The sequence below is a fragment of the Grampus griseus genome, assembly GCF_964374135.1.
Source record: "Grampus griseus genome assembly, chromosome: 13".
Classification (NCBI taxonomy): domain Eukaryota; kingdom Metazoa; phylum Chordata; class Mammalia; order Artiodactyla; family Delphinidae; genus Grampus; species Grampus griseus.
Genome location: NC_139007.1, coordinates 18101584 through 18124592, shown reverse-complemented (window position 1 = coordinate 18124592; position 23009 = coordinate 18101584). Strand labels below are relative to the sequence as shown.

Here is a 23009-nt window from a genome sequence, read left to right as displayed (position 1 = left end):
GTGATTAGATGTTGAGGCACATTTGTTACCAAGACTGTTGCCCCAGAACCATACTCCTGCCCCTCCCTCAGACGGAAACTAACTGCCCTTATCGAGTTTCAGGCCTAAATACAAAAGGAGGAAGCTGCTCCTAGAGAAATTTCTAAACAACTGGTTAGAACTAACTCGGCCCCAAATGGCAGAAGACCTAAACTCCAGTGGACCTTGAGCCTCATTACACACTCACTGTAACACATTAGCATGCTATAAGCGACACACCCACCAGCGCCATGACAGCTGACAACTGCCATGACAACAACCAGAAGAGCCCAGAAAGGGACTGAAAAGGAGTGTTGCCTCAGCTCCTGGTCCAAACACACCCCCAGTTCTCGGATAAGTCACGAATATTCCTCCCACCCTCTACTCAATTCCCTCCATTTTACCTCAACCTTCCTATTATATATGGTGTCTCAGCCTGAGTCAGGTTGAGAAGTTGATCTGCAAACTAGTTCTTGCTTCTCCATTCTTTGGCCACCGAAGAAAGCTTGTGCTGTTCCAGTCTCAGCACTGGTTTTGTTATTGGCTATACGAATCCAAGCAGAAAAAGAACCTCCCAGGCTGAGACAAGGGATCTCGACCTGGGCCAAGACCCTGGCACAGGTCCAGGTGACCACTTCAATAATACAGTGAGAGAAGGTAAAGATTACTCAAGTGGTTTCCAGTTCCCATTTCCAGAAACAGGAAACAGTAGAAAAAACAAAGGGAAGAAGATGAGTTGATATTATCTGAGGGCACACTGAGTTCAATTGCCAACAGGTTTTCAAATCGCCCATCAGCCAACTGGAAATACGAAACGAGAAGTCAGAAGTGAGATCAAAACTAGAGACAGAAGTCTGACGATAAAGAGATTACTTAATATTCTTTGTACAACTCAAATACTAGATATTAGAGATATAAGACACTTCACCACTGTTTCTAGAATTTTATCAAGTTGTTTACTTCTGTGGTGAGTAAAAGTCATAAGTAAACATCTCTGGTCTTATTAAAGCCAAGGGGAATGCAGCAATCTGGTAACTAAGTGTGGACAAAGGGTGTAGCCTGACATTTCAGTAATCAAAGGATGTCGCAGCCATAAAGCCATCAAGCCACTGCAGCCGCCCCCAGTGGTGTGGCCTAAGAGGAATTCAGCATGGAGGAAAAGAGGATACTGGCCCTAGAGAGTTAAGGTGCATATTAAAGGAACAATTTCAACAAGCCCAGACTCTTGCATCTTCCCATACACAGAAAAGCACTAAAATAATTAACTGAGATGCCTGCTTTTTGTGATTAGTAGTAATGTTTCGATGTTCTACTACATGTTTTTTCCCAGCAAAAGCTCCTATATATCCTGGTTTCTCCCTTACCTCTTTGGAACAGTTTCTCAGAGCTATCTGAGAGGCTGTTTCCAGACTACAGTCCTCAGTAACGCCTCAAATAAAACATAATTCTCAACTTTTAGGTTGTGCATTTTTTTTTGGTCAACAAAAGTACTGTTGAAACTGCTAAAGAATTTAACAATATAGCAGTTCTTGTGACTTCCCCAAAACAAGCTTATTTCAATAAGGTCCATATAATCGCACAACACTAAGAAATATGAACAGGGCTAGATGTTACCGGAAACTCGTCTTGTGGAAGAGTACATTCAGCATCAAGAGGTTACAGGTGCCAGCTAAAAACTGGTACTTGCCATCTTGCCTCTTCAAGGCCTAAGTCACTAGCCACTGCAGCTGCTGACCTTCAACACCCCCCGAAAGGAGTGCAGGGTGGAGAGCAGGAATGACGCACTCTGTACTCTGGGAAAAATTGGCAGAACAGGCCTTCGGAGAGTTAGATATTTTCAGGAGATGGTTTCATGAGCCCAAATTCCTGCATCTTCTCATGTCTAGAAAAGCACTAAGCTCATTTAAGGTGACATCTGCTCCTCGTAACTAGCCGTAAGCATCTGCCAAAATGTGTGCCTGACTCCATGCACCCCGCTTCACTAAAATCATACAATACCGACCTCTCCCTCTACCTCTTGGGAGCAGTTTCTCAGAGCTACCTGAAATGCTGTCTCCCAGGCTACAGTCCTCATTTCGCCCCAAATAAAACTTAACCCACAACTCTCACATTGTGAATTTTTTTTTCAGTTGACACAGGACAGATAAAAGTATGGTAGACAAGTTTTCCGGCAAATATTCCCAAACTTTCTATTTGGCTTGCACGGCTAGCCAATAACAAATATCAAATGACAACGGGAATTTAAATCAGCAATGAGGACCTCCCAAGGAGAATCCTATTATCACCAATGAGTAAAAATGACTTTTCTCCAACCCAGGAAAAACATTAACAGCAAATGAGATTCGGTTATTTAAGCAGATGCACGTAAGTACATTAAAATACAAAACAAATTGTATTTCTGGTATCCTGGTCAAAAAATAAATCCTACAACGGATGAGAAGGTAAGAGGAACAGAAATCAAATTTCATTTGTTCAGAACGCAACTCTAAAAATAAGCCAATCTGATTCAAGTATCTCAGATGGTAAAAATCCAGTACTACAACATGGTTAATCATCGCTAAAATACAAAATAAAGCATTTGTGAGACAAAGGCAAATTTCTATTCTTCTCAAGATAGTTGTTTCAAAATAGCAGTGCAGCCAATTGATAGTAATTAGCATATTCTACATGATTTTTAAACAGTATAAGAGCTAATCATTGTTTTTAATAAATATAAGGGGGAAAAGTGACTAATTTAAATATCTTTTGACACATACTACAGAATCTCTGCTATCTCTAGGAAAAATATGTTTTCTATTCATTAATGATCTTTCTACATAATATGCAGACTTAGTACAGCAAGACAGGCTGATTATGTAACAATCCCTAAATGAGCAAAGAAGCTAAGGGACTTGTTATTTCCTCTAATGGTCACTACCTCCTATAAGTCAGTCATCACCATTATCAAAATTGATCAAAACTGAGTAAACAGTTGCCAGCAGAGGAGCAGCAAACACTTAAGAGTAAACTCCCAGATACAGATCTGAGAGCAACTCTAAACTGTTAGTAAAATAATTCAAATTAAATGAACAGTTGTTACTTATGAGCATCTTCCCACACTTCAAAATTTAAGCCACACGTCTGAAATTTATGCCACTATTTTCTTTCTTTCTACCACTGTCGCACTGCTGAACCTAAGAGCACTCTTCCACTGTGAGGGAATGGTCACTTTCAGCACCTTACCTGGTCAAAAAGGTCAGTACCATCTGATCCCGCTGCACTCATAAGTTCCTCTTCTCCACCAGGGTGATACTCCATGTACGGGCTGACATTATAAACAAACCCTACATCAAATAAGGAGAAATAACACCCTAAATGAACTTCTAACAAACTGCACAAATTAGAAATCGATGTTTCAATAAATTTTTCCAAATACATTCCATTTAACAAACCATTATTTAGAAATATTAAGAATATGAGGGGTCTGAGATTTCACCATACTTGCAAGCTAACAAGTTAGCCTGCCAGTTTCATGGGTCCTGACAGAAAACACGAGACTCCCAGGTTAGAAACAAAGGAGAGCTTAGTACTTATATCAGTAGAGGTAACTAGAATATCAGCATCTGCATGAGTTCCCTGAACCCCAATTCCCACAGAGCTATGTGAAGAGGGCCAGATAACACCTGTAAACTCAATGTGCTTCATGACGGAAGAGCAACCTTGAGCTTAGGAAGCTCGAACATTTTCTGAAGGGCAGTAAATACACCTGGCCCTTTGCTCTGGAGGGAGACATGATCTCTATTATACTGAACAGTAAGCAAAGCTGTCCTTTGCTCTAGAGGGAGACACTCGCTCTACCATCTAAGGTTGTGCACTACGCAAACATCCCTGAAAAGACTGCCTAGAACAATGACAGTCGGCGCGTCTGCTCGCAAGCTATGCAAGTGCGCAAAGACCTATAGAGAACTGCCTCCTAAGGCAAAGAAATAATGAAACACCATATATAATATTTAACAGTTCTCTCTGCCCCCACCTCTCTCTCTCATATTACCACTTCATCGTCCTCTACTGCCCTGGCAGGAGAATCTGATGAAAAAGAATGGAGCTGTCACGCATATGTTGATCATCTCAGCAAAGGCTGAGATGGTGACTGGGCCACTGAGGCACAGTCTGCAAAAGCAAGCACAATTCTTCTCTGCAGTTGCCCAAGGAACCAAGATTATTATTTAGATCTTAATAATCCTTTCATCTTCCCCAATATTTACTTTATCTGTTCATATATTTAACTATGTTTTTATTTTTTAAGAAGAAGGAATAGGGAACAAGAAATATAGAATAGCTCAATGAATAGTCTACCCAAGGAAGTGAATTCCTTTTTAATCCTTCACTTGTAGTAAACTAGAGAGCAGACAAATCCAGCCCTCAAGACTCCTCAAGAGTGCAAGGAGGACAACTGGTTTTCTTATATGCAGGACTATTCCTTATGTAATGACTTCCATGAATTTAAATAACCTCAGATAATTTAAAATGTTCATCCTATATAATAATCTTGGAAGGAAAGTAGTTGAATTTCAGACTCAAGAAAGGTACTGTAATTTTTCCACCAGTTTAATTTTGGAAAATAACCAAGCAGTCCAGGTTTCTTTATAAAATTGCTTAAAGGCAATTCACAAAAAGAAGTAAATTCACAAAACCTTCCAGCAGTCCTCCAAAAAAGTCAGGAAAAGAAAAAAAAAAAAAACAACTGGCAGAGTTCCCCTGTCTCTCCTTCCCCATTCACCTTTCCCCACCAAATTTAGAAGGAATTTTTGCTATTGTTTAATGCTCCAAATTCCACAGACCACAAATGTCTGAAGTAATGATTAGGATCAGAATTATTCCCAATAGGCTTTTAAAGATACAACGTGTAGTTTAAAACTGCTCGTTGAAAAGCTTAGTTCAAGGATCAATATCATTCCACGTATAATCTGAAAACTAATGTTGCCATTTTACACACAAAGAACTCTTCCATCTTGGCAAACGCTGCCTCTGGTTTTTCACGTATATTTTTATTTGTTGTAATTTAAATCCCAACTGCTACTGATAAAGACTATGGGCACCTTACAGTAATACATTAACTTTAAGTTTGTGTAAGTTTGTGCGTACAAATTTTAAAAACACACACTGAAACGTGTAAAAGAAAAGAAAATATACCAGTTGCCTAGCCTAGCTAACAGTTTTACTATGATTGAGCAATTAAATGTGGTCCTGAACTTCCTAGCAGCTAAGGCCAAAGGAGATACTAGTTACAGTGGTCTCATTACCAGATCTTAAAAAGTACTAAAATGGAACAAACAAACAGAGACTCATTAGTTATTTAAAGGCAGAAGTCTCCCTTCGAGTTTTTGATATTGATATTGCAAAGATCTGAGTCCCTATACAGAGGCCATGGACCACATAACATATAGTACAATTTAACAACATGCAGAAACATTCTTCAGGTAGCATTCCTCCCATCCTCTCCAGCCTCAGGTAACCACAAAGGTACTTTCTGTCTCTTTAGATTTAAATATTTCGGGCATTTCACATAAACGGAATCACACAATTTGTGGTCTCTTGTGTTTGCCTTCTCTCACTTAGTATACTATTTTCAAGGTTCATCCACGGTGTTGCATGTATCAGTACTTCATTCCTTTTTCCAGCTGAATAATATTTCATGTATGGATGGGCTACATTTTAGTTATCCATCCATCAGCTCGGGGACATTCCGGTTGTTTCCACTTTTTAGCTTTTATGAATAATGCTGCTATGAACATTTGTGCACATGGCTTTGTGTGGGCATATATTTGTATTTCTGTTGAGTATATACCAAGGAGTGAACTTCCTGGGTCACACAGCAATCTATGTTTAACCTCTTGAGGAACTGTTTTCCATTCTCTGCAGCAATATGTGAAGGTTCCAATTCCAGACCGCTCTTTTTTTAGTCACTACTCCAACTCCCCTTAGAGAGGAAAAGCCTTTTGCCACCTGTGGAACCTGAATCACACCTCATATCTCAGATAACTGAACTGAGAACTGGATTGCAGCATGACTCAAACTATTCTCAACCCCCAGCTCTAGATGACACAGCACAATGGAAGACTCAAGTGGACCTTTTATATCTATAAATCTAGCTCCCAGATGGGGCTCCCACAATTTTTCAGGTTAGGTACCCACATATGTGAACCCTGACAGCCCACTAATAAGGAGGGAAGGGCATCCCCATGGCTCAGGCCACACACCCACTAACTAGTAATTTTTCACTTTTTCTTTGTTCTATGTTGTAAGTCAGAGAGTTTCAAAGTATGGTCCAGGGGCTCCTGCAAAGCTCAAGACTCTTTTGGTGGTCCAAGGCCAAAACTTTTTCATAGCAATACTAAGATCCTGCCTGCCTTTTTTAAAAAATTCTTTCACAAGTATACAAGATTAAATGCAGAAGGTGATATGAGAATATGGTTGTTATCTATTAAGCCACACATTAAAGATATTTGCCAACATGTAAAACAATGTCACTTTCTCACTATATTTTGTTTTGGAAAATATAGTTATTTTTCATGAAAATATTATTACTTATAATAACATACAGTGAGTTTATTTTTAAATCAATTTTTTAAATTCTTTCAATTTCTCAATTTTAATTTCTGAAGGGTAAACATCAATAGATATGACCATCATAAACAGAAGTTCTTTGGGGTCCTCAGTAATTTTTAAAGGAGTAAAGGGATCTTAAAACCAAAAAGTTTGAGAACTACTGCTATAAGTAAAAGTGGTAATTTTATAATTAGCTTTTAAAATAATTTGTTTTAAAATTCAAACACAAATGTAACTCCAAAGCTCCACATTACATTAATTCAACAAAAGTTTATTTAACGTCATCATGTATATACAAAGTATTATGCTACTATACTGCAGTATTCCTGTTTATTTCACTAATCACCACTGTTCATTTTGTTGGCTCTACAATAAATGAAGGAAAAGGGTGTGCTCACATAGTAAAATCATGGCATATTTCACTGTATTCAAATACACAGATCCATTTTTGCAAGTACTGTGACTACTTTGCCATCTTGTGTTTAGTAAAGAAACTGCATATTGTTTTCGTTATTTTACGGCTGATGTTTATCTAGTTCTAACAACTGCTGAGAAGAGGGTGTTAAAATACACAACAATGGTAATGGATTTGAATTTTTTCTTTCAATTCTATTAATGTTTGCTTCATGTATTTTGAAGCTTTGTTATCAGGCATAAAGTCTTCCTAACGACCCTTTCAACATTATAAAATGTCTTTATCGCTAGTAAGAGTCTTTTCTTTGGTAATAGTTTTTTATCTGCTATTAATCTAGCCCCATCTTACTATATTTACCGTTGTTTTTTTTTTGGCCATGCCACACGCCTTGCGGGATCTTAGTTCCCCAACAAAGGATTGAACCCAGGCCCAGGGCAGGGAAAGCACCAAGTCCTAACCACTGGACCACCAGGGGATTCCCTATATTTACTACTTAGATAGTATACTTTTTCCTACATATTTAGTTTCAACCTGTGTCTTTATATTTAAAGTGTATCTCTCACAGATATCACGTAGTTAGGTCTTGATACATATACACACACAGAAAATCTCTTATCTTTCAATTAGAATAACTGGTCCATTTACACTTAAATTAGTTACTGATGTGATTGAATTCAGAGCTACCATCTTATTAGTCTCCCTCCTCAGCCCCAAGTTTTCTTCTTTCTTTTTTTTTCCTCCAAGTTTTCTGTTTTTGTCTCTATTCCTCTTTCCCTGACTTCTTTTGGGCTAACCAAATGTTTTTTGAGAATTTCATTTTATCTATTGGTTTTTTAGTATACCTATCTGCATTATATTTTAAGTGACTGTTCTAGGGGTTACAATTCATTATAATTGTACAATTCATTATATTACACATATGTGGGTACCTAACCTGAATTGTAACCCCTAGAACAGTCACTTAAAATATAATGCATTGAATTATAATGAATTAATGAATAATATACATCCCTAAGTTTAACCAGTTTGAGTTAATGTTGTACCCCTTCACATGTAAGAACAATTTACCACCCTCCATCCCTAATACTTTATGTAACCCCACAATACAATGTTACAGTTTTGCTTTAGAAAGTCATGTATTTTTTAAAAGATAAGAGGAAAAAAAGTAATCCTGTCTCTTTCCTCACAAATTTACTATTTCCTAAAGATCTGAGTTTCCATCTGGTATCATTACCCTTTAACCTGATGGATTTCCTTTAGAGCTCCTTGTAGTATAGGTCTGCTGATACTAAATTCGTAGTTTTTGTTTATCCAAAAAAGTCTTTATTTCATCTGCATCCTTAGAGTATCTTTAAAGATATAGAATTCAGAGTTGATAGTGTTATTTTATTCTCTTCAGCAGTCCTTCTTATAGCGTCCAGGTATTTTTCTTCTGGCTGTTCTCAAGATTTTATCTTTGGCTTTCAACAGTCTGAAAATCAAGTCCCTACGTGATTTTCTTTGCATTGATCATGTGTGGTTTTGCTAAGCTTCTGAATTGACAATTTTATGTCTTTCACCAAATTTGGAAAAATTTTGGCCAATATTTCTTCAAATATTTTTCTGTTCCATTCTGCCATTCCTCTCCTTCTGGAATTCCAAATAAATATATATTAGACATTTCTATTTTATCCCAGAGGTCCCTGAGCCTCCATTCATTTTACTTTGGGTCATTTTCCTCTCTGTTCTACAGATAATTTCTATTAATCTATCTTCCAGTTCACTAAGCTTCCTTTTTGTTAGGTCCAGTTTGCTATTAGGCCCATTTGGTAAAATGTTTTACTGCATATATTGTATTTCTCAGTTCTACATTCCCATTTTTTATAGTCTCCTATTTGTTCATTCATCATATATCTGTGTTTCCCTACTTCCTTGAGTATTGCTGTAATAGGTGCTTTAAAATCCTTGTGAACTAAATTCAACATCCGGATCATCTCCGGGTCAGTCTCTAATAACTGCCTTTTCTCTTGAGCATGTCTAGAAACTTTGGATTATATTCTGGCCACTGTAAACAGTATGTTGTAGAAATTCTGGATTCTGTTACATTCCTCCAAAGAGTACTGACTGTTTTAGTAGGCAATTAACTTGACTGGACTCAAACTCTCAACTCTGTTTCCCCTTTGGGGAATGGAAACTAAAACCTCTGTTCAATCCTTTTAGCCTTAGTTAGGCTGCCTAGAGTTTGTCCGTATGCAAGATTTAGACAGTTTATATCCCTCTCTGGATCTCTTTTTCTGGATTTTCTTCCTCATTTTTCAGTTAGTACAAATGCCCCAAACTCTGTCATCTAGTTCTTCAGGCCAGCCAAATTCTTCAACTCAAGACTGGGAGTCTCCATCTGAATTTTAGCCACCCTTCACAGTACCAACTTGGGCATGACCTCAAGTCAAATGCCACAGGAAACGGCAATTCACCCAGTGACAGTTCCTTCTTCTAAATATAGATGACCCTTACCCTCTAGTTTCTGTCTGCTTTTGGTTGCTCACCAGTGTTTTTAGATAGTTGGTTTTTTTTTTTTTTAAATATGTTGTCCTCAATTTATAGTCAGTATTTGCTGGAGTTTTAGTCCAAAAGGAGTTAATCAGTTACACCTAAGAGCAGAATTCTGCCTAATATTTTAGAAAACTAGGCAATTATCTTGCTAATTTCAATAGAGACAAATGGAAAAGATATTAATGAAAGATAAATGGATTTTATAATGATTGATTTAAAGTAAATGTGGCCTTGGTATTTGAGAATAATATAATAGAATGTAGGCTTGCAAGGTGTTGGATAATAGAGTATCTCAGGACTTCGCGATTAAAAGCACACATTTGCCTCTCACATTCCTGCAATCTTCCTAATGACTACAAAGAATAAATAAGACATAAAACCACAGAGACACAGAAATCAGAAGAGAACATGAGAGCAGTGAAGTTCTGGAAGACTGAAAGCCAAATGATAAGCAATAATTTACTTAGCAGAGTTAAGAAAGGTAAAATAGGGCCTATGTGTAAATCGGAGGGGAACCTATAAAAAAAGCCAATATGTGCAGCAGAACCCCGAAAAGGTACAGTAATCAGTAATCCAGGTAGTTCTGAAAGTGAGGGTGCAGAAGGCAACCAAGTAATAAGCCCCTTTCCCAACCCACAAGAAGTGTAGGTTTACTCTCTAGAGACAAGGAACCAGAGACACATTACACTCAGGGAAGCGGCAATTAGTGGAGGAGGGGCTTGAACTAAAAATGAGCAGTAAAACTCTACGTGTCAAAACACTAAGATCCACCTCCTACCACCCATCGCAGCAGAAGTTATTTGCAGATGATTAGAAGATTGTAGCCTAAAAGAAAAGATTTACATATAGTAGGGTGGGGATCCCTGCCACTGCCCCCAGTCAATTCATAAAAAAATGTTCTGCCCATACACGTGGAACTTCCATTCACCTTTCTGGGCCATCAACCTCACTATGAAGAGGCAGAACATTTGACAAAAGTCTCTAAAATTAAAATTAGTATCTTAAGTACTTATTAACTGCCAAGCTCTGGTGCACAGTTTTTAAGAGGAAAAAAAAAAAGACTAGAAATGAGACCAGCGCTACCTCAGAGAAATGAGAACCAGACAGCAACTGTCCTGAATATAACTTAGAGCTTCAAACTGCACCAAACGACTTCAATGATGACCAGTCTAATTAACAAAAGAGCTAAAAGAATCTGGTCTGAATGCCTCATTTTGCCCAGGAAAATTTAAATGGAATGTAATAAAGGCCTCCAAGCACTTCAGAAGGTTGACTGGCCATAATTATCAAAGGTCATCTTATGTTACATTATTAGTATTAGGAAAAAGAGCCCTGACATTTAAGTTTCATTAAAAGTAAACTGACCTGTGAAAGCATGAAAAATTAACCAACAGCCTGAGCAGTCAGTTACACTCTGAGTATTTTGAAAAAAATCCACAAACTTCTCCTAGAAAGAATAATGACCAAACATTACTAGCACCGGACACGTTTACTATTCTTAAACTGGGTTTACAACTTACACCAGTAATAAACAAGACACCCTATCTTTAAAAGATCAGTTTTCCGACTACCCCACTCTTTCCTATTCCGTGGGATCATTTCCCTCTGTTTGCCTGTGCCTTAGGGCTACCAATGACAGCTACCAACACTGAACTGCCTTGCTATTAGTTACCCGGAAAAAAACCCCAAATATGTCCTTATGCTTTGAGTTATTTCCTATTTTCCGAAACAAGCCAGCTGCAAAGATTAATTAAGATGTAATGATGGGGAATTCCCTGGCAGTCCAGTGGTTAGGACTCCGCGATTTCACTGCTGAGGGCCCAGGTTCATTCTCTGGTCGGGGAACTAAGATCTGCAAGCTGAGCGGCATGGCTGGGAAAAGAAAAAAAAACAGGTATAATGATGAACTTAAGAAGTAGAAAGCCACAAGAAAAAATTGCTCCCACCCTTAACAAAAAGAAAAAAGCCAGATAATCCAAAAACACTGTAAGTTTTTTTGAGGATTTTTTTTTATATATAAATTTATTTATTTTATTTATTTATTTTTGGCTGTGTTGGGTCTTCCTTGCTGCGCGCAGACTTTCTCTAGTTGCCGCGAGCTGGGGCTACTCTTCTTTGTGGTGCGCGGGCTTCTCATCACGGTGGCTTCCCTTGTTGTGGAGCACGGGCTCTAGGCACGCGGGCTTCCGTAACTGCATGGCATGTGAGGTCTTCCCGGACCAGGGCTCGAACCTGTGTCCCCTGCATTGGCAGGCAGATTCTTAACCACTGCGCCACCAGTGAAGTCCCAAAACGCTGCAAGTTTCTGAGTCCATCAGTGAGGTGACATGGTAAGGCAACCAAATATCTAAATTCCAGAGTGACAAGCCCCTCTGAGGAAATGGGACATATGAACCACTTCACCTTTGACAGAGCACAAGCAAAAGAGATGTTGCTATAAAACAACGGAAATTTTAACAAACTCTTTTAGGGCCCAGTGTGCACTAGTGCCAATTTAGAACGCTGAGAGGCTCAGATACAAAGGGATTCTGCATGCAGTCAATTCTTTTTTCATAGTCTTGCACCTCATGAGATGCTCATGGGAAATAGCGTGAGCAGGGCAGACCTGAGAAAGGTCCATAGGTGGTCCAGGTGTGTAGTACCTGCTCCAAGACTTGAGGGTAGAGCAGGAGTACCGAGAAAAGGCCATCTATACTTTGGGCCTGCAGGAGTACAAGGTGGGGATCAGCTACTGCTGAGGAAGGAGCAAGAAATTCACCCATGTTGCAGATCAACCCTGACACGCGGCAAACGCAGTCTGTTGCTGGGAAGGGCTAGTAAAGCCTCCCACCCTCAAGTCCCTGCACTGATATCAGGCAAAGGTTAGCTGCTGCTGGATAGGGCAGGAAACACACATCCTCCTTCACTCTACATTGACATTAGGCAAATGTAAGCTAAACACTAGAGGAGGGACAGAAAACCCACTCAGGCTGAGATCCTACGCTGATATGAAAGATGACTTCTAGGACTGGAAGGCAGGCAGAGTAATTGTTCACACCCCATGCCCTCTGCCCCGTCCTCCTCCTCCCCTCCTGATATAAGGTAAAGTTCAGCTGCCACGGGCAAGAAATCTGCCTGCATTCTAAACCCTGCACTGAGTAAGAGGCAGTGCGAAAGTGACAGGATCACTGAGAAAGCTCAGCCCATGGGGCTCAGGTAACAGGACCTGCCTAAGACTGAGGCTGAAACAGGAAAACTGCAAAACCCCTTCTACCACCACAAGTCTTACATCAAACAACAAGTAAGAGCAGTCTGCCACTGGGAGAGGGGCAAGAACATGGTGAGAGACCCTATGCAAGTATATAGGGCAAGCTGTCAGTTAAGAAGAGTAGAACAGGGACAATGAAAAAATCCTCCAACACTAAGGTCCCGCATCAAAAACAAGGTAGCAGTAACCTACTGCTGGAGGAATCTGAAGTCAGTGGTGCACCAATGATAACAATAACAACCACCCCAAACCCAGATCAACTACTAACTAAGCTGACTCAACCTAATTGCCAGAAAAAGTGTACCATTTCTTTTTTTTTTTTCCTTCTGTTAAAGAAAGGCAGACTGCCACATGCAGCAGCTCATTTGGATGTGTGTGGAGTACTGGAAGCTTGACTACCCTACGTTCTCCTACAAATGACCCTGAGAGCTTGTTTGCAGGTTCTAGCAGGGGAGCGCAGCTACTCATATACCCTTGACGGAAGAACAGTCCCCCTCTATCGGGCAAGGTCATCCTCTTCAACCAAGCATGCAGCTTCAAGAGGGATGCACATGGAGTGGTGAGGGAGGAAGGGGAGACCCGCCTAGCCATCCAGGTCAGCCGAATCAACCCTGGTGATCAATGGGGTGACAGATGTCGCAGCCAGATCACCCTCACATCCAAAAGTGTACCATCTCTGAGTATAAACACCTCAAGTTCTACTGTTCATCTATATTCAATGTGTAACACACAATCAAAAAATTGAAAGACACATTTTTCAAAATGTTAAAACCCACTGTCAACAGAGAAAAACAGCAATACAACCAGACTTAGAGATGGTGCATATACTGGAACTTATAGGACAGATACATTAAAATAACTCTAATTAATATATTAAAAGATCTAGTAGAAAATAAGGTTGACACTTAATAAACGGGAAATTTCAGCACAGAGATGAAAGCTATACAAAGAAGCCTAATGAAAACACAAAAAATGAAAAACATGATATCAGAATGAAGAATTCCTCTGATGAGTTAATCAGCAGACTAGACACAATAGAGGAAAAAATAAGTAAACTTGTAGAAAAGTCAACAAAAATGATCAAACTGAAACACAAAGAAAAAAATGAGTGAAAAAACAGAATGGTGCATCTAAGAGCTGTGGAACAATACAGGCTAACGTATATGGAACTGGAATCCCAAAAGAAGAGTAGAAGTATTTGAAGAGATAATGGCCCAAAACTTCCTAAAGTTAATTTAGAGAACCCCAAGCAGAAAAAATAAAAGGAAAACCACATCATAGTCAAACTGCTGAAAAGCAAAGTAAAATTTTAAAGGCAGTCAGAGAAGAAAGAAGCCTTACATTCTACAGGAAAACAATTAAGAATGACAACAAGGGCTTCCCTGGTGGTGCAGCTGTTGAGAGTCCGCCTGCCAATGCAGGGGACACGGGTTCGTGCCCCGGTCCAGGAGGATCCCACATGCCGCGGAGCGGCTGGGCCCGTGAGCCATGGCTGCTGAGCCTGCGCATCCGGAGCCTGTGCTCCGCAACGGGAGAGGCCACAACAGTGAGAGGCCCGTGTACCTCAAAAAAAAAATGACAACAGAGTTCTCATCTATGCAAACTAGAAGATGGAGTGACATTTTTAAAGCGCTGAGGAAAATAAACTGTCAACCTAGAATTTTATACCCAATTATAATGTATACTCAAAATGAAGGCAAAATAAAGATGTTTTCAGATGAACAAAAGCTGAGAATTCATTGCCAGCAAATCTGTAGTGCAAGAAATGTTCTTTAAGGGAAATCTGGATCAACACAAAAATATACCAAGCACTGAATATGGTAAAAATGTGGGTAATTTTTTTCATTTTCTTAATCTCTTTAAAAGATAAGTGACTGTCTAAAGCAAAAACAGTAACATGTCGCAGGATTTATAGCATATGCGGAATGAATAATAGCACAAGACGCTGGAGAAGGAAATGGAAGTATATTCTTACACTGTATGTAAAATGGTATAATATTATTTGAAGGTAGACTGTGATAAATTTAAATTGTGTATCATAAACCCTTACAGCAATGACTAAAACAAAGATAACAAAAAGGTATAAAGAATAAGTTAGTAGTGAAGATAAAATGGATTCATTAAAATATAATGATGACTATGTCAACAATAGGTGAATCTAGCCATGTGAAGGGTTTCTAGAGTTCACGGCATCACTTTTGCAACTTTTTTTGAAAGTCTGAAGCTTTTTCAAAATAAAAGGTTTAATTGAAAATATTAATGGCAAAAAATGGCCCTGAAGAAATCTCCAATATTTGCTTAACCCCTACAGCGTGCAAAGTCTGCAAAAGGAAATGTGAAGCTGTACAAGGGAGAGAACATAGGACCCCCATCAGGCGGCAGCTCACATTCTATGAGCTCAGAAATGAATAACTGCCCATGAGTATATATCAGAAAACTGTCCAGAAATAACAAACTTCTTGATTAAGGAATTGATATATTCCCTAACTCTAAGAGCAACTCTAAGAGCAATGTAACCTGGAAACAGCAAAAATGAAAGTCCCTCAACTGGTCACTGTTTTGTGAAAACATTAAAATATCCCTACCATATGTGGTTTAAAAGTCCTACATGTGATTCAAAGGATATTTACTGAACACTGCCCATGAGCCATGCCCTGTACTAGATGCTAGGGGTAGGGAGAGAAGCTGCATAGTGATACCCTGAAACTCAATTTAAATAAAAAGACAAAAATAGAAGAAATGGCCCAAAAACATTATAGATGTTCTAACAGAGGACATACATCAAATACTGAGGAAGAAAGTCCAGGGGAAGAAGCAAAGTCCAAGAGGACCAGAAAAAATGAGAAGACTGAAAGGAAGAAGCTGTTGGAAGAAAGAAAGGAAAGAACTGAGGGTGTTTCAACAATGTAGGATAAACAACTACCTGAGGTCACAGAAGACGCTGGAGGAGGACTGATAAGAGCACATAAAGGGTCAAGCCTTAGAAAAGAGTGTGCCTTAGAAAGAATGATGTCTTTGACTTTCCAATACAAGAAACTGAGAAGAAAGAATACAGGTATCACTAACTTGAAGCTCCTCATATTCACAGTGAACACCTATGTGTTGCACTTGCGCTCTTTCTCTCACACAATCACACCACCTAGACTTCGCACGTGCTTTTTCCGGAACCTGTAATATAGTTCCCCTTACTCTCTGCCTGGTTAATGCCCATTTACCTTTCATCTCTACTCAATCTCCTGGAATCTTCACTCTTAGCACAGCAGACCTCTCCTTCACAATACTCCTCAGACTTGAGTAACACTTTGTGTTCCCTGCCAGATTGTGAATTCCATGAGCAGGGGCCAGCTCTGTTTTAAATTTCCATGTCACTCCCCAGAACCTGTTATCATGCATGAAACATAGTAGACCCCAAGAAATACTGATTAATAAATGAGTGAACCAATATAGAGAAAGTTAAAACCTATAGTCTCTATTTTTTATGAATGACAACTACACACAAAGTCACACAGAAAGCAAAAGCTATTATTTCATTAAATTACTAAAAATAAAAATTGCCTTGGAAGGCTATCCTGTATGACTGTTAATTAGCAATGCTATTTAGCACAAGGGAAGAGCTACAAGTAACAGGCACTCCATCGTAATTTCATAATAAATTAATTCACGAATGGCACTCAAAGTGAGTTACGCATAAAGGCTAGGCCAGGATCCAATCTAGAGTTGAATATGATAAAACAGGAAGCAGTACAGTGTAGTTTAAGCATAACAGCTTAGAATCAGGTTGCCTAGGTTAAAATACTGGCTCTACTCTCATCAGCTATGGCTTTGGCAAGTTACTCTATGCTCTGTAGCGGGCATTAATGTTTTCCCTACCCAGTGTCCACTCCCCTTCCAGCAACAGCAGCAGTTTTTCTTCAAGGAGTCACATCCTCCTCCCTGACTCTTCACTGTGGCCCCTCTCTAGGCTACAGGATGAACTTGTGACCTAGGTTTAAGTGATTAAGTACACCATTTCCCCCTAAATAGAACTACAATTCCAGCAACGAGAACATGATCAAAACTGTGCCAATCGGAGCCAATTCCAAGGCTTTTCTTTTAGTTATTAGATAAAAGGAAGAGAACCTGAAAAGAACTGGGGTTACAGTTGCTGTGGTCATCTTGCTGCTGTGAAGAGTTAGTCCTAAAATGGAGCAAGCCCAGAAGGGAAACTGACAGACAGTGCGAAAGCAGATCCTGAGGACACCACCTGAGCCCCTGTACCAATCCTCTCCTCAAGTCAGCTCCACCTGTAACTTTTTAGCCTTCTGCTTAATCCAAGTTAGGCTGGAGTTTCTAACACTTACATCCATGAGTCCCCACTAATACACTTTCTCAGCTGCAGTTTCATCATTTGGAAAATGAGGATTCGCTAAGCTTCCGTGCCTTCATCTGTGAAGCAGAATACCTACTTCATAGGTTTGTCGGGAAAAGTAAACACTTAGCACATAGCACAGATCTCACACATCATCAACCTGCTGTTTAAAAACAGAAAACACTTCTTATAAAGAATACTGAGCTATATATGTGATTTTAATTAAAAATCTGAGAATTATGTGACTGGATAATAAGTGAGCAAAAACCTCTGGTAAAAAGATAATGGCAACAGCTAAAATGTAAATTGAGATAAAAATCCCAACACTGAGTTTCCTGCTACCAGGTAATTCAGACATTAACTAAGACTATAACAAGAGTAATTGCAAGCAAATTATCACCACAGAAGTATAGATGCCAATGTTGAAGAAGAGAAATTAAAACAGTCACCTCCCCAGTAACAAGAGTAGAAATCAGTGAATAGAAAATGGACAAGGAACAGAGAAAATCAAAGCCAAAAGTTAAGACTGATAAACTTCTGGTAAGACTGATAAAGAAAAAAAACAAAAAAACCAAAGACTATCAATATTAGGAATGAAAAAGGGTCTATCACTATAGAACCTAAAGACATTAAAGAGATAATAAGAGCATGTTATAAACAACTTTATGCCAATATGGTAAATAACAGATGAAATTAACAAATATACTGAGAAATGTAACTTATAAAAACTGACACAAGAAAAAGAGAAAATTTGAATTGCCCTAAAAATTTCTTTAAAATTGAATTTGTAATCAAAAACTTTCTTATAAAGGAAATTTCTAAATGTTGGCTGAAGTCTGTAAACCACTGTGTCAATCAAGCAAAACACCTGAGGGTTAGATGAGGCCCTCCCCCACTCGCCCAGAACACCAGTTTTTTCCCCTCTAGTGGACTTTTAGTGAATGGAAAGGGTGGTACAGAGAGAGGAAGAGTCAAAAAAAGAAAGAAGAGATTGAATAACAATTAAGGAGATAAAGACAGAGTAAAAGTAAAAGAAATGGAATGGTCTCATGTGTCAGTAGGACAGAATAAAATCAACAGACTAGATTACCTGCATTAATGGTGTATAATAGGCAACCTGAGAACCTACAGATTAGATTAGAAATGGATGAATAAAGGGAAACAGACCTGAAAAAATGTTCGTTTGTATTTCCTAAACAAGCAAGTGACAGCAGAAGGGAGTTGTTCGAGAATCTGCAAACTGTCAAGAAGCAAGTAAGGAGGCTGCTACACAAAGCAGACGAGGTACAGAACAGTTGAGCTGACTGGAATAACGATACAGTGTTGTTTAGAGGCAGTCTACATTACTGTGATAATACCTTCTACTAGATATTAAAGCATTAGCTCCAAACTTGAAAAACTGCTTCTAGAAGAAAATTTTCAGACAGAAAAAGTTTCTCAGCTAGAGACAGAAATACTAGTTTCTCAAAACAGCATTGAAGCAGGGAGCTAAGGAAACCTGGAGAAAAGAACTTGGTGTTAAAAAAAGTCAGCTCTCTTCTTGGTGGGTTTGAATCTAACCTAAAAAGTATAAAACTTATTTTACTTTATTATTACTGAAGTATAAATAAAAGATAACCTAAAGAACCACAGTCAATTCTCATTACTCTAGGCAGTTACGTTCTACAAACTCACTTCAAACACTGAATTAGCCAACACTGAACCACTGCTCCTAAGGGAAAATATTAATACAAGGTGAGGTTCCTGCAAGCCCCTGGTCACATTTTTGTCAGCCAATCAAAACATAACCTTGTTTAATGTATGTTCTGCTTGACATATTATTCGATACATACTGTAGATTCGTGAACGCTGAATTCACAGCCAACAGCACTATGACTCATGGCTGAACAAAGCTCATCTAACATATATTTTCTCCAGAAGGCACATGACCGCATTCTTGGGACAGCACTTCAGCACTCTCCTTGTGGGGCAGGGGGCATGTATACAGTGAAATCACCAACGAAAAGCACAGGATGTGAAAAATGTCGCACTAAAAAAACGGCAAAAAAGACACTTGTGAGAGAGCTGGAACAAGAAGGCAGAACATTGCCTTGTCTGACCTCAGCTAGGAACGTGTGCTCGGGCAGCAACAATTTTTCACTGCACTGTGCACATCTTCAAATTACTATGAAAGCACTATGAGTGCTGATTTGGGGGTTACAAATACATTTTAGTGAGTACGCAAATTTGAAACCCAGCAATAATGAGGATTGATGCACTCATAAAAATTTACACTACTGTCATACAAGTAAATTTTTTAAAAGTTTACTGTAAATGAACCTAGAAATCTAGGAAACGGTAATGGAAAAATACCATTTCTTGGAATCAATCTGCCAAGATTTTTTAGTTATTGAAACATGAAAAATACAAACCCACTAAAAGTCACTTTTACAATGGTCTCAAGCAGGCCTCTTCAATTTACTAGCATATGACAATCAGCATTAGGAGAAATCAAAGTATGTTCATTTCTAAGTTATAAATGAAATCCATTAAATCCCACTTGGGGAACTGCATTCACTAAATTTTTTTTTTTTTTTTTTTTGCGGCACGCGGGCCTCTCACTGCTGTGGCCTCTCCCGTTGCAGAGCACAGGCTCCGGACGCGCAGGCTCAGCGGCCATGGCTCATGGGCCTAGTCGCTCCACGGCATGTGGGATCTTCCCAGACCGGGACACGAACCCGTGTCCCCTGCATCGGCAGGCGGACTCTCAACTACTGCGCCACCAGGGAAGCCCTTCACTAAATTTTTAACAGCAGAATGGCCAATATATTTACTGTAATCAACTTTTTAGAAATATCATTTATTTAAACGGACTGTTATTGAGTATCAGGCCACACTTCCCCTCACCCTAAGATTAAAATGATGCCAAAAGATGATTTCATGACTTAATACATCATTACCCACACTGATTACATACTACAGTAAAATATACTACAGAAAAAACAAAGTCTGATCTAGGCTCTACAGAGCTCTCACAGATGAGTGATTTAGATTTTTATTCAAACACCTAAATGTTCATGTTCAAATCTTCACATGTTTGTAAATCATCTTTAGTTCTTGACAGAGAGACAGAGAGAAATAGCAATAAAAGAGAAAACTACAATTGCATGAATTAACGGGAAATTCAACAAAATTTTTGAAAAAGCTCTCTCTCTCCCATCCAGTCCCTCAATGTCCCAATTAACTCCTATTGCATTATAGGAATTACATACTTTACACAGAAAGGTGAGAATTAAGTGAACAAATCAGAAACTCCATAAACCTGCCTTTGAGATCATTCCAGACCAATGCCCACATTTTACAGTCAGCTGCCAGCCAAGTGCTCTTTTTACACCATCATTTTTACGAACGTGACTAGATTTAGCACACCTGAACATTAAGCAGAACAGCTATGTACTCAAAAAAAAAAAAAAGTCCCCCAAATATTAGCTATAAAAACCCATGCCAAAGTATATATTTTCTAAAGAGACACTGTGTCTCCCTTGGTCTGATCAAGCTGAAATTTGAACTGATCTAAAAATGGGGCAATTGTTAGAAAAGGAAGAATCCAATACTTTAAAAAAAGAAAAAAATATATACCTTGATACCATGCTTCCCTGTGGTAGAGCTTTGATTAAAACTTGGGTCCAAACATTAGCACTGACCTTCAAAGCTAAATTGGCATACATTCCCTTTAAGAAGGTATCACTAACATTTTAAATTAGAACAGCTAAGAAGAAAAAGACGATTACATTCAGTCCTGTGCTTTCTTCTACTTTCATAGAGGATTGTGTTAGAAATTACCGGGAATTTGTCTGTCATCCTACTTTGTCTGTCATCCTCATTCATCCTACTTTGCTGCCTTTGTCAACATCCTGGTTCACCTATTACCACCTGAACTTCTGTAAGAGCTAAATGCTTTCCTAGTCTCATTTCAATTCACTATGCCCACCACCAGACTACCTTTTCCAAGGCCTTCTCTGTCCCCACATTCAAGCACCTCCAGCAGTTCACACTGCCATCAAAATTAAGAACACAGTTCTCAGCTTGGCTTTCAAGGTCCTCCATAATCTGCCCTAACATGCCTTCAGAGTTTTCTTTCTTATAATTCTCCAACAGGCAGCCTAAGCTCCAGAACATACCTCCAGCTTTTCTGTGTCTAGACCCTTGGTTAGCATTTCCCTCCGCTTGGGTGTACTTCCCCCTCCCTGCTGGTTGAAATCCTGTCCACCCTTTCAAGGCTTATCTCTATCACAAAAGCATCTCTGATTTTCCTAACCCACACGTCTCCCTCCCTGCAATCTGACATCACTTTCTTCATAGCCCTCGTAGGGCACTTCACTCAGACTTGTCTACCAGTTATTTATCTTCTCCTCCTAGAGTGGAGGGTGCCAGGGCAGGGCCTAAATCAAATGTTTCTTTATTAAAATTAAAAACCAAACTCTGTCAAAAGGGAAAAAAAAAAAAGACACATCCTACTTTGCAATCCGGGGGGAAAAGCCCAATTATTAGTAGGGTAGAATACATTCTCCAACAGAAACTTTAAAAGAATTTATCCTTAAATCAACAACCTTACCGGAAGAGTGTCATCCATTCAAATCATTACGGGAGATATGTAACTGGGAGCAACATGTATTACTTTTTAAACATAGCAAACCCGTCCCTGACCTCCATCAGTACATCAAATGAATAAAAAAGTATGACTGCATTGTAACGATGCCTCATTTATCTAATAGCGCTAGGATGTGAAGGGTTCACATGAGAGAGTTTTCTGAAAAAGTGGCTTCCTACTGCAGAAACAGCTCAGACACGCCCATAGCCTGGACCAGCTGAGAAATCCTCGTGGGAAACTGACCTCCACTTCACCCAGGCCAGCAGAAGACACTTGGGCACAGTGGGGAGGTCATTTTGTGCCAGTTACCTGCACCTGGTAAACAGGTATGCAGCACGGAGAGAAAGCAAGGAGGGTATTAAAAACCCTATCAAATGGCAAAAGGAGCTTTTTGTGTCTGGCAGAATCCTCATTCCAAGTTACTGGTCTATCCACAGTGTATTTCCCTGAGAAACTTTGAAAAGTTGAGCATCTGTTCTTCTGCCTCAGAACAAGCTAAGTCGTCCCCTCCTGGAAGATTCCATACCCTCTGCCACTGAAAAACATTCCACACTCTAATTATATCTGTTACGGATTGAATTGTGTACCCCCAAATTCATACATTGAAATCCTAACTTGCAATACTTCAGAACATGACCTTATGTGGATACAGGGTCAATGCAGATGTAATTAGATGAGGTCATATTAGAGTAGGGCAGGCCCCTCCTCCAATATGACCCATGTCCTTATAAAAACAGCAAGTTTGGACCCAGACAATCACACAGGAAGAATGCCATATAAAGATGAAGTCAGAGATCAGAGTGATGCCACCACAAGCCAAGCAACTCCAAGATTGCCAGCAAACCACCAGAAGAGAGGCGAGAGGCATGGGACAGCTTCCTCTTCAAGCCCAAAGAAGATATCCTGATCTTAAAGTTTAGCCTCCAGAACTGTGAGATAATAAATTTCTGTGGTTTACGTCACCCAGTTTGTTGAATTCTGTTTGGGCATCCCTAGCAAACTAACAGTGCTACTGGTGTCTTTCCATTTACTACACCACTGATCTACTGTGACAACCACCTCTTCAAGTAACCAAATTTCTTAAGAATGGTAAGTGTTGCACTAGTTCAACAAACACATACTGATGACCTCTATGTGCCAGGCACCAAGGACACAGCAGGGGACTGACATGGTCCCTGCCCTCATACAGGTGACAGTGTCATCAGGATAACTGACAACAAACCAAAATTAT

General features: G+C 39.3%; 1 protein-coding gene across 1 annotated transcript in view; it reads right to left on the bottom strand.

Moving 5' to 3' along the window:
* CYB5R4 (cytochrome b5 reductase 4) overlaps positions 1 to 23009 on the bottom strand; it is an 82993-nt gene that overhangs the window by 53886 nt on the left and 6098 nt on the right. Inside the window, exon 3 of the mRNA XM_082669216.1 lies at positions 3241 to 3341. Within this exon, the coding sequence (XP_082525342.1) occupies positions 3241 to 3341 (101 nt within the window). The remainder of the gene's footprint in view (positions 1 to 3240; positions 3342 to 23009) is intronic.